The 13,703-nt window shown below is 37.1% G+C and overlaps 1 protein-coding gene across 1 annotated transcript in view; it reads left to right on the plus strand.

Annotated features, from left to right (window-relative positions):
• LOC149278422 (ADAMTS-like protein 3) overlaps nucleotides 1-13,703 on the plus strand; it is a 142,553-nt gene that overhangs the window by 65,738 nt on the left and 63,112 nt on the right. Inside the window, exons 3-4 of the mRNA XM_089501981.1 lie at nucleotides 6,926-7,053; nucleotides 8,730-8,775. Coding sequence (XP_089358107.1) covers nucleotides 6,926-7,053; nucleotides 8,730-8,775 — 174 coding nt within the window. The remainder of the gene's footprint in view (nucleotides 1-6,925; nucleotides 7,054-8,729; nucleotides 8,776-13,703) is intronic.

Here is a 13,703-nt window from a genome sequence, read left to right on the forward strand (position 1 = left end):
GCACAGAATGCGGCACCAAAAGGAGCACGCACCTCGGGCTTCCTAAAAGGAAAAAAAAATTAATGTGTCTAGAAAACTGCCTATATGTTTTAGCAGTTTTAACCTATTATTTTTAAATGAGGTACTCCATCCATCATATGCATATGATATGTGTGTTCCCCTTAAGTTTTCGTGATGTCCAAGAAGACAAAAGGCTGAGTTCTGCAGTGGTAAAATTGTTCTTACTATTGTATAGTATATATAATAGTACATCCATTGATGTATATCGCATAGGCCGACTAGGACCAGGCACGAGGCGGCAGATTGCCTTCTCTGGCGATCAAGCCCTCCAGTGTCCACTGAACAATTGGCTGGTTACAAGAGAGATCCTTGATCTCCCCAACAGACCTATTTACACAATGGAGGCTGTGCCGACACTGAATGTCTTTTCGTGTACCAGAGATCCAACCACAGCGGCGGAGAAGACTGGGGGGACAAGGGTGGCCCCAAAGGTCAATATACCACTGAGTACATCAGCAATTACTATTGTAAAGGTAAAGTGTATGGTAAAGTTAATGACATATTTTATATCCACCGTTTGCTTTTCATGATGTGTTTCATCGGTTTGTATACTAGGTATATCTGATCGTTTTTCTAGACTGTGCTAACCGGTAAACATGCTTCATCTTGAACTGATTATATTTTCATGGTCCATGATCTATAAATATTTCTTAAGGTACACTTAATAAACACTGTGGATTATTTTCCATAACCACCGTCTTACCTTTTAAGCATTCCTTTGAGTCTTGATATTTTTCATAACTCAAGTTATTATTTAACCTGCTATTGATTTGGGAGAATAAGCTTTTGAAAAATCACTTCCAACTCTGTGGTGTCTTCAGGCTCTTACGAGTTGGATAGTCTTTGCTCTAAATCCCTTAAAACTTCTGAAGTTGGCTACAAAAGGCTAGTGCCTGGTATTCAAATTCAGTGGTATTTTTATTGCTTATTAATGGAAGTTTCCATCTTCCTTTCTTGTTCTTCTTTAGCTCAATTTCCTTAGCTCTAAGCAGGCTGTCTGCTCATGGTTTTTTTTGGTTTTTTTTTTAAAGGTGCAATTTATGTTCCAACAATAATCACCATTACCTGATACTCTATTCTGTTCCATCCTTTTCTCCAGCCACCTAGATCACCACAAACATTTTTGTGTACTAATCCCCAAAGTAAGTATAGAATTGGCCTGTATAATTAGGGTAAAATATCCCTCTGTGCCACCCATGGTACATTACCAACTATAACTCTGTAGGAAGGGTTTATCTTGGAAGTAAGAGCAGTAATTGCTTCTGCAGGGCATCTACTGCATTTAATGAGAAATATATTTTATTGTATAGTTTAAAGGGTGCTACAGTAGGGGTAGATTGTAATAATACCATTGGTAAATATATTAAATAGTTTTTCATTGGATGAGAATCAAAACTTATTGCATTTTGTCATTTAAACTAAGGAACAAACAGGGGGCTTTTCAGTTATTGTTGACATGCAACTCCCACGATGCTCCAAAAAACACTTGCTCTCTCCTTTTGGAATGTTGGCTGTGCCTTATGGGAACTGTAGTTCTACAACAACTGGATCGCTACCTGTTTTGTACCCATGCTATAAACAAAGTAGCTTCTTCTGCACATAAATTCTAACATTTGGCTTTCCTACCATGCTATAAATACAGATTCTAAAGTTTTCGTTCCATTTTTCTATGAAGAAGCAAGGCCCTATATTTGTAGTCCCTTTTCTACATCCTTGCTCAGAAGAGAAGTCTTTTAGGCTTTGGATAAGAATATATATAATATATATATATGGGATCTTTTACAGGAAGGCCTAAAGTTGTATGTGTCTCTTAAAACTTATTTCTAGTTTTAGGAAAACATAAGCACCTTAAGCATCAACCGCATTTTATAACATAGGGCAAGACTGCCATCATGGTCACCTTGTTAAATGTTAACTAGTCCAAACTCTTCAAAGTGGATACCATTTGGTGACAATCAAGGGGCCAGCTAACATCCACTGCAATACACAAAGATTTTTTTTGATTGGTTGCTGAGATCTGTGTGGTTAAATCATAACATAAAACTGTCCCACAAATTCTATTTTAAAACACATTCTCATGGCAACATAAAGCTGTTCTGGGAAGCATGCTTTTGGATAGAGGAGTCTGGGAGCATACGAGTTCAATCCTTTGGATTCCACTGGCTTGCTTAATTATTCCTTTCAGTCAAATGACCATCTACTATAGATGCTTGTGATAATACATCCTCAAGAAAGAATGATGTTTGTTGTTTTTTATGATTTTGTCACTAGAATAGATGTTAGTATAACAGTCCACCTTGCAAATTCATTTTCCTTCCTTTGCATTAAACTGCAGATGTAATAACTTTTTAATTTACAAAATATTTTGTGTCACTCAAATTATTTATAAATAACTTAGATTATAATAGACCCCAAAAATGATCCAATTTGTGACTTTTGCTTACAACATTTTTCACTGATCAGCAGCCGTTGGGAAGCACTCTTGGCCATAGTGACATAAAGTTGTGTACAGGAAATATAAACCCAATAAAACAGCCATGCCAAAAAATAATATTTTTTTTTATATCCATGGGTCATTTTTAATGACTTTTGTACCCGCCTAAATCAGTAAAATTATTTATAGCCAGTGTGTAGCACTCAAGTACCCATTAAAGACACGATGTCTCCAAATAGGTAAATCATACTCCATACTCTTCCCCACTGGCCTTTTTGATCATACTACTGTCTCTTTCAGTAATTTGAAATGTTAATCATTTTTACCTATGGTTTTTGAGCATGGTTTTAAAAACGTATGATAAAAATGTATTTCGCTGATGGAGAATATTCTGTACTCGTATTTCCAGCAGTTTAGGCAGGACGCTTTATGGCATGAGAGTCATGTGGAGAACCACTATTTTTACATGCTGGAATTGTCAATATGAAATTCTAAGCTCAATGGTTAATGATATTTTAACAATCAGAGGCTGTCTGGCTCATACAGTGTAACATTGTTTTTGAAGTAGTTGTGAAATGAAAAAGTCTTTTCTGACTGTTGGTTAGTAGCCTCTGAGGGCAGAATTTTCCACTAATTCATTCGGTCAGCAATGTGCTGTTTAGTCCACTGGGACACCAGTCTTTCTTCTAAAATCTTTCTCCATTCACTGCAAAGTGAAAAGTACCATATTTTTGGGAATGAATAATAAAACTGTCACAGTTTCGTCCAGGTCAAAAATGAGTTTGACTAGTGCCTTGCTATCAATGCATGGCATACAATTTTACACTCAAAGCTTAGTTTATTTTATGTTTTTTATTATTAAAACACCATTAAAAAAAATCCATGAAGATGCCAAGTTTATAAGAGCAATTAGATAACAGTCACTGACAAACACATGGTTGATATCTAATAATTTTATCTTAGAAACTTATGGTAACTATTTAATATCCGGGAAGAAGATGGTACGTCACCTACCTAAAAATACCCATTTTCACTTTTTATTTTTTTGGTCTTATTTTTATTTTTTATTATTATGTACACTTTTTTTTTTTTTTTTCCCTCTTGATTGTTTAGAACGTGGTTGGCTTTACTGATGTCTGGAAAAGGGGCATTATTGTATTTTTAAATATGGTTTCAGTCCTCTTACTATTCCAGGTGAAAATGGGTAAGGAGGTCCTTAACCAACCTTTCTTTAGAAATATAGTATTTGACAGCAAAGAGGGACCATTTTGCTCATCTAGTTTGCCCATTTTCTACAGGGACAACCCCAGATAATTAACAGGTTACAAATCAGCTGATTGAAATGGAAAGAGTTAAAGTGAATTTGATTTTTACACTGAGTAAAAATACAGCAAATAAATGTAGTGCGCCAACAAAAACACATTGTGATGCTTCAAATACCAGTTGGATTAGTGCACAGATTGGCAAGGGAAGTACGTTTCCCTTCAAACCCCAGTTTTATGTTTTTTTTAAGCTTTTAAGGAAATCTTTGAAAAATTCATGTGTCTCAGTGAAAATATGTGTTTGAGGATTGGACGTTTGACTTCTCGACAAGTAGTATAGCCGGCCATTGCTATACCTGTTAACCACTAAAATACTTAAGTGTTCTAATGTGGAGCTAGGAGTCCGTTTCACTGCATATATGTTTAAAATATAACTCATAACTTTTGAGTGAAACTTTTTTTTTTATTCCTTTACCTTAATTGTATATATATTTTTAAAGTACTTAGTACTTCTCCGTTCTTAATATTATTTGTTTGTGGAGGCAGGCGACAGGTAATTCCGAGTGGCTTGGCAGAGCATTGTGAGAGTTGTAGTATTGCCTTTCATGACCTGAAATAAAATGACCTGTATTTTTGTTAAAAGATGTTGTGATGTTGTTTTTTTTGTGACCATAGATTTAAATCTACATTGTGTTAGATGTCACTTCTGCAGTCAATAGAGATAAGATCTTTTCTAGCAAGGGCAAACCCTGTCATTAGAAGCAGGACGGGTTTGAATCCTGGTGACGCCAGTGATAAACATTAAGACGTTAAGCAAGTTGAACTGCTCCTTTCTGAGCCTATATCTTTGTTACTGGCATCAGCATAAGAAGCCTAGACATGACTCGCTTCCCTTCTCTGTGTCACATCAACCCCTTCATTTTGACCTATAGTAACCAGCACCTCTTTTACTAGCCAAAGTAAAAAGTGGTGATGGCTTTCAAATAATTCTGAAAAGAAACTTTGGGGCAAGCAGGGCTTCCACTCTGGGCAGTGCACTTAGTAGAGCCCCTCTACTTAGGACTCTCTCTCTTAACCTCATAGACTTTCTAGGTCTCAGGGAAGTAAAGCTCAACTTAATTTATGGCAAAACTTGGTTTAAAAGACTGGGCAAAACAAACAGTTACATAATAATCATATTATTAATGATCATTATATTCATATTTAAGGCCGTTCAGATACTGGTGTAATCATACAATCAATTTTTTGATTCCATTAAAATACAGAGCAACAAAAGAGCAACAAAAGCCAGGGTGCGCCATAACTATTAATATTAATTCACATAACATATTAACTATGTCATATAAAATGAGTATTGTGAATCAAATGTAAAACACTGATACTAGGAGTTTCTAACTAGGTGTCTGCTTAGGATCAGACCTTCCTATTTAGCTGAAAGCATGAATTTCATCAAATTCTTGTGAATAATAAATCATTAATTTTGCAATGTTAGAACTAGCCTGCTTCTTGTCTGACAAAGACTGCAACGCATTGGTTTCCTACTTCTGTCACGAGATGGTTGACTTTTGCTTTGTATCCATGTGTTTCGAGTATTGCAAAGAAGGCCCTGCCGCCTAAACAAACATTAACCACTACAATTAGCAATCATCAGGGCACTTAATAATTTTCATCTATGTATATATATATATATACCGTATTGGCTCGGATATAGGCCACACCCGAATATAGGCCGCACCCTAAAAGTTAGGTGCTTTTTTAATGAAAAAAGTTTCTGCCCCCCCGAGATATGCTGCCACTCTGTCCCGAAGATGTACCCCCCCGATATATGCTGCCACTCTACCCCCCCGAGATATGCTGCCACTCTATCCCCCCCCGAGATATGCTGCCACTCTGTCCCCAAGATGCCCCCCCCCACAAGACTTACCGGTGCAGACTCCACAGGGTCTTGCGGGGCCGGCGGGGGACATCTACACATAACACGTATTCAACTTCCGGTGCTGGCACTTCCGCCGTGGGAAGTACCGGCAAGGAAGATTGTTTGCGCAGACGTTCACCGGCAGTGGCGATGCGAGCATAAACAACCTCCGCTGCCGGCACGTCTGCAAGATGTGCTTTAAAAATCTCCCTTGCCGGGACTCCCCCCCGTGGGAATTCCCGGCAAGGGAGATTGTTAAAGCACATCGTGCAGACGTGCCGGCAGCGGAGGTTGTTTATGCTCGCATCGCCGCTGCCGGTGACCTTCCGCACGGTGCGCTTAGACAATCTCCCGTGCCGGCACCCCCCCCCCCGTGGAAAGTGCTGGCAGGGGAGGCTGTCTAAGCGTATCGGGGAGTAGGATGCATGTCCCGGGCGTCGGGCGCTAGACCCCGAATATAGGCCGCACCCCCACTTTAAAGACTTAAAGTGGGGGGAAAAAGTGCGGCCTATATTCGAGCCAATACGGTATATATATATATATATAGGCAAGCTACATGATCTTTTCAAGCTGTAAAGCACTCATCCAGTGAATATTAATGCAGTTAAAAACGAATTAAAACAGAAGTATGAATTTGCTATCGAGCTGTAGAGTTTTGAACAATTTTAAGAAAGAGGTAGAAAAAAATTGAATCAAACATGGAAAATATACTCAGTGTCTATTGGACTAACCTGTGCTTTATCACACAATGTAGTTAAACTTTAAACAATGACTTATCAAACGTTAAAGCGACACTTGTGCCATCATATGCGCTTTCATCTCCGTTGAGAACCCCCATGCACCCATGCAGAAATTGGGAGAGCTTTCCTGCTGATTATTGGCTGCTTCAAACAGTCAATCAATGGCCAGAATTACCAGACCATAGAGAGGGTGGGAAGCTGCAGCTTTGAACAATGCATGTAAAAGTACTTACAAAGTACATTGTTTGTTTAGGTGTCTCCCTGGGACACTAGAGTGTCCCTTGAAATGGGCAAAAATAGCATTTTAGAATATTTCACTTTCACAAAATGTATTTATCATGCTGATTGTGTTGTAACAGCTGATAAAAGCTTACAGTGAAAATAACTTATTAGTACACGTTCCTTTAAAAAAAAATGTGGAGGTCTTAATTCAGGCGAAATATGCTGTATTTAGTAGATGTCTGCTGATGGGAGTGCATACATAATAATAATATAACATTTGTTTATTCCATAGACCTCCAGAATTACCCGCTCTGACGATGATAAAGACACCGGCTGGGATGCGTGGGGAACGTGGAGTGACTGTTCTCGTACCTGTGGAGGAGGCGCTTCATACTCTTTGCGGAGATGTCTGAATGGCAGGTTAGCGATAATTTTTACCACCAGCTGTATTATTATTCTCTCATTCTTATTATTAATTGGTTCTAGTTAAATGGATTTGCTGCCCATTTTATAAATATTACCTGAGCTTTCTCTAACAACAATGTTTGTAATCAACAGGCTTTCCACACTGGCTTTTTATGTTATATTATAAAAAAGCTTTAAAAGGAAATAATAAAAGATAAGCTGTGTGGGATATCAATGCAGCCTGATATGGGAAAAATATATATTTTCACTAGATCGACGATAAGTTGACCTGAAGTTTTGATGGACTGTTGTCTACTTAACAACCGTCAATTAAAATTGTAATTTGTATTATTCGTCTGTCATTTTGCGCGAACATGCTCTTTTTCTGAATAACTACTTTTATATAGTCTGTTTGTGAAACGGCTGTATAATTATCATATATCACTTTTACTAAATACTCTGAGAGACACGTGGAAATTTGGAATGTTTTTAAATCCGAGAACACAGTATTCCAAAAGGATATAGTCTATGTATCTAACATTTAAGTATATCCCTGGTTAAGGCAATAAGAAAACCAATTATATAGCTGTATTAGTACAAAATAAGATTGAGCGTCTCTTTGGAGCTGAAATCCCTGGTTCCTCTTTCATCCTCTGATAGCTATTTTTCTAGGGGCTCAGACTGTTTGCAGTTCATATATTCTTCTAAATATTTTGGTCACATAAAAAAACTATGAAAATCTATAATACCCACTGTAATATATCACAAAGTCAGAAAATGTATCTTGGTAAACCCCTGCCCTCATGCCAGGCCTCTAACCAGACTTCCTAGAGCTAAAAGTGTACAAAAAAAAAAAACAAGGCAAGAAATCAGTGCATACCCAACGAATACCTACCTAAGGAATAAATATTGGGGATTCCGTTACACTATATGGCCATGTATTGCTTAGCCAGCCACTACATCAAAGTACCCACATTTTGGCAAGTCCTATCTAATTTTTCATGGCTATATTGCTCCCCAGGGAGCTGGATCAGTGGGGCTGCACTGCATTTTAACCCAAACGAGACCAAGGAACTTGGTCTTTTTTGGACACTATTAGTGAGGGACCTGTGTGGCAGGGAGGGCTGCTCAAGCCTAAGGTTTGGTCAGATAAAGTGTCCATCTTTGGCTGTTTGAAACGTGATGGTGAGAAAAAAAAAAGACAAGCTCAAGTCGCGATCCGTTCATCATGTGAAGTAAACATCATTGGGGATGTGTTGGATAGTGCTGATGGTGCTTTAAGTTTTAAAGCTTATTGATGTAATATATATATTTATATATACATCCATATGCTTTGTTTATTAATATACGGTTGTTTCATGTGACAAGGTTTTTTTTAATGACACCCGAGCGTGCTGTTGACATACATGCCCAAACTATTGTCTTTTGAAGGGGGTAAACCCTGGATTCCCGAAATATTAACATCCTCTTCAATTCATCATGCTTCAAGATTGGTTGCTTAGTTCTTATTCCCACTTTAAATGCCACCACAGTGATTTTAGCTTATAAACATTTATTAGCCACATTGAACTGTACAATCATATATTTGTTTACATTTGTTCTAATACACATACAATTTGAAAAAAATTAGATGAAAGCAAACTGTGGAAAATGATAAAATTGTTTCTGGGATGCCCCGTCTTGTCTTTCAGGAACTGCGAAGGGCGAAATATTCGATACAGAACATGCAGCAATAATGTAAGTCTAAAGTGAATGATTCATTTCCCTTCTGTAATATAAACTTGGTGCAAGTCTTCTTCTACTCGTTTCTGGTCTCCATTTGAAGCTGGATCTGACTGTCAGTGCGAAGCTTTGAAGTAACACTTTTCCGATGCGCTCTCTCTCTCCATAGTGGACTCTTCCTGCCAAGCTGTGATTCAAAAGGAAGTTGTACTTTAGAGAGGATTTTAAAAAGCTATTTTTCACAGCAAAAGAAGCCAATATTTATTGTAGTATTGTCAGTGAAGAAGACATTTACGTCCATTAAAATGAAAAGATTTCCCTGTAGTCGCTCTCTTATGGAAGCCTGTATTTCAATGTTTATTAAATTCACATTAATATTTAATTTTGTTTGTGTTCTGGATAACATCTGCATATTTCTGTTTTCTTATGACACAATACTGGCCCCCTGTGGACATAAAAAAAACCCCCAAAACTATAGTTTAAGCAAAATGAAACTGGTAAGTAAAGGGTGCAAGCAATCCCTTCATAAACAAGAAGATGAAATACATTAACCCATTTATTAACGAGAAGGGCAGCACTAAACAGTCAAGCTACAGTGACTGCCTTACACTGATCAGCAACATATAGAAAGCATGTATGCCCTTCACAAAAATGGTTGATGTTATCACCTTAATTAACATTAACTCTTTAACCAGTGGTTACCAGTGTCTGGACTGTAGTTTTACACTGTCTCAAAGGAATCATATTTGAGTCCATTGTTCAGCAGCAACACAAAGGTCTCATATTTGTATCCACCTTGGATTCCTTGTCATTCTAGAACTACAATGTCCATAATTATCACTGTGAAATATACTAGTTTATAGTTGTATTTGGATCCGGACAACACTGACTGACTGTATAAATATTTACCTAACAATGTTGCTTTCCCTTGTATTGGATTACATCACAAAAATTGTGTACTGTATTTCATTCTGTTGCAAAAATTGTATAGTAGCAAAAAAAAAAAGCAGTTACAAATAGCAATGTATGAGAAATGGATTTAGCCATATCAGCCCAAGAGCAAATGGACTGTTTAGTCAAAGTCGATACCGTTTATCTGGCCAACATATATAAAGTTATGTAAGGTTTCAAGACCTCAGAGATCTTGTGATCATTCTCCTACAGATGGAATAATTGATTCCCAAAACTCATATACCTTTACATTTAGACAAAAGGATGCAAAACGTTTTTTCCAAAGGGAACTTGCCAATTTGTGAAGTTAGTAGTTATGCTGACTTCTGGAGGTAATACAAACTAGGCTGGTGTTGGAAGATGAACTCTCTAACAAGGATCACATGCTACCTACTCTTCATACAGAACACACACAGTGGTATAGGCTGGAAGAAAGAGGCATGTTCCTAATAAAAGTATTTAGATAAAAGTAATAAGTTCAAATCTCATAAGGTTTACACCAACCGTGAAAAACAAGAGCAAAAACTTCCCAGCTAAGCATGCCGCTAGTGGTAGTTAAAAGGTAGATATAAGGCTTCTTGTCCATCTCATATTGGTTTATTAAAGATGGCTTTGCAAGTAACAATGTAGTAATTAGTAGCATATGATTTTATCAGGTAGTGTATTTATAGAGGTTTGCTGTTCGGTTTTGTACTCCATGGTTTGCTGTTCGGTAGTGTATTTATAGAGAAAGATGATTGCGATTCCAAGCTTTATTAACAATTAACATCTTTACCTTCAAAGAAATTAGTTTCATCTGTAGGTTCTGTTGAGTGCTCTCATGATAAGTGTTAGGACCATAGTTTACATTGACGTTATTAAGCTTATGATCCGAGAAGCATACGACTCGGGATTTGTAATATATACAATTATGATATTGTTTATTATTAGAGCTATAGGATTGACTCATTCCATATGAAGGCATTTTGCCGTGACTCATTCCATTTTATAGTTGTAGTAGAGGATAAGTATATAACAAGTATCTGTATTGTTTTTCCTTTCTAAACCACAATTCATAATGATCCTGCCTGTGCTATAGATCTATTTTTAAGTTCCAACATTGCATACTAAAGCAATGATGTACATTGAAGCATTTAAGATAAGTCATTGCAATTCTTATTATAAAAGGTTATTTGAGCCATTTCCATAATTGAAAGTTTAGATTTTTTTCTGAGCTCGGCTCCCATCCAGAACTTGTCATGTGGAAGAGGAAAGCAGAATGCTTCAGGATTTGACCTTTGTCAGGAGCAGATATAAAGTCTTTGAGGGATTTAGTAGTCTCTGAATCACATTCCAATAACAGCCATTTAGTAATTTGATGGATGATCCCCCTTGTGGTTTTATCATGTATGGAATATGAAGACAAATAGCAATAAAATAGAATTTAGACAATGCAAGACCCAGGGGTGTTCATGGTGAGATAGTGTGCTGAAAGCATAAATGCGGTAGCAGTATCAGTTTAACCACTAGGAAAGGAGGTGTAGTTTAAACAAAGCATAGATAAGGACATATTAAAAATGGTATTAAAGCCACAAAAGGCTGTCTTCGCTTCTATGAAATGTGCAGGCCTATTCAGTACATCATCAATTTGCTTGCAGATTGAACTCAACTCACCCAACTCAACAGAATTTGGTTTCCAGTAAACAGCTGTCAAATTGCAGTTGAACACCCCTAGTCAAGTTGGCTATCATAATTGTCAATACGTAAAATTTGTTAAGGACTTGACCTGTCTCAAGTCAGCGCTCCTCTGAGTAGTCAACAAGATTTTGTTGAGTTGGAACCTTTTTTTAAACTCAACTGGCTTTCTATGGAGATACAAGTCAAGTAAAGACACAATAAATTAAAATCTACTTGGGTTGGTGTGAATGAATCCGCAAGTGGCTCTATTTAATTCAACTTAATGGCCCACTTGATTTAACTCAACCTTTTTGTGAATAAACCCGGGAATCCTCCTTTTTGTAAATTGTGACATTTCTTTGTTATGAGACGGAAAAGGGAAAGAAACATAGTTTGCATAGTTACATAGGCTGAAAAAAGACATGCGTCCATCAAGTTCAGCCTTTCCTATATCTGTTTTTGCTGTTTGCTGTTGATCCAAAAGAAGGCAAACCCCCCCCCCCCCCGGTTTCGCTCTTTCCAATTTAAAACAGTATTTTGCAAAAGATTGTAAAACTTGTATTTAAATTGCAACATAGAAGTTCATGCAAATTATACTTGATAAAATGTCAGTCAAACAATCTACTATAACTGGCTGAAACACATTATTGAAAACAAAGGTGTTTCAAGTGTTACTGAAATCTCATACAAGCATCTCTCAGATTATGTGCCTATCAACCTATTTATATCATATTATTTTTTGTATCATATGAGATCTAAACATTTACTAAAACATATGAATGAGACAAATGTTTACATCATTGAAGTATTATTGTTGGCAACATTTGGGGAATTCAGTAGTTCCAATAATTATATTTCTAATGCTGCATTTAGTCATGTAAGTTATGTTAATGGAATTTCAGCAAATGTTTGCAGAGCATGGTGATCTAGAGACTTTAAACTGAGTATGGTTATTATATAAAGAAAGCTTACTTCTGCCAACAGATTCGTTAATGTGTTGACGCAGGGTTTTCGAGCATTCTTCCTTCTTTCTTTAATTACATTTCTAAACCCATGTACATGTTTTAATAAGATTAGGTTTCATAGAGCCAAAACCCCAATCTTTTATATTAGATCATGTCTCTCCTTCATGGTTTGCTTTGGTAGTTTAGCACTTTACAACTGCCTCATTATCTTCTCCTCCCTGCCAGTCATATGGCTATTACAGGTGTCTTTTATTCTGGAGACAAGCCTCAGTGGCACTAACTTGAATTAAATAATATATTATGCAAACATAGCCTAACCAGTTAACATTTGGAGTCAGATAATATTACCAACTAGGAGCTGGTTAAAAATCTGATCATTCCTGATTCTCAGTTACAAAACTAATACAAAACAATGTATTCCAGATGTGAATGCCTTTACAGAATAGTCAAGTAGCCTATTCAATGCTTGAGATGTTAACCTTTTTGCAAAAGCTGATCTCATTCTAAGCTTAACATTGATAAAGCAGTGCTCATATATCTATATATGATTCATGTTTTCATTATATTCTGTATATTAATCTAAAGGCCAGGGTATTGGTTTCCAATTAAGCCCTCAAAACAATTGCTAAACCAGATCTAGAAGTAATCCTGGTTGTGTCAATTTCTATCGGACCGCCTCATCTAAGCAGAATTATCGTTTGATCATTACCTCTTTGGGAGTCTACCATGTAATATTAAACTAGGTTTTCATCTATTTACTTATTTTGCATAATATAATTCCCTCAGTTATATGCTGTATTACTAGTGCCCAAGGGGTTACCTTGCTGTGTTGCAACTCTCTACATGATATTTTCTTATTGTTTGTTGGATTATCATATTTTTCCTTTTCCTGCCACTTGTAACTAACACATACATACACTTAAAAACGAACACACACACTGACTCTAACACACATGCTAATATATACCACTCAAACACATGCTCGTTTTACCCACATACTAACACACACTATCTTCATAGTTGCTTGTGACACTGTGACCCTGCTGAGCTCCTGCCTCTGTCAGTGGGCTAACCCAAGTCAGACTGGCCCAGTTTAAATAGCTTGAACTAGCCCAGGGTGCAATTACCTACAGGCCAGTCAACTCCTGCCCAGGTTTACCAAGATGGCACAAGAATTACAGGCCACACGAGTCCCCTGTGGTCTATCATGATTTTAAACTGTAGTGGGTGGAATGCTTTGTGAAGTGGTAGTGGGCATGCTATCCGGGGAATGGTAGGAAAAAGCAACTGTTGGAGATTTAGTGCAACCAGGACCCCTAGTGCCAGTCTCGTTGGCAGTAGCGAATACAGACAATATGAGCTATAGTCTAG

This window comes from Sceloporus occidentalis, unplaced genomic scaffold (assembly GCF_023333645.1).
Source record: "Sceloporus occidentalis isolate IW3139 unplaced genomic scaffold, rSceOcc1.0.p SCAF_189, whole genome shotgun sequence".
Classification (NCBI taxonomy): Eukaryota; Metazoa; Chordata; class Lepidosauria; order Squamata; family Phrynosomatidae; genus Sceloporus; species Sceloporus occidentalis.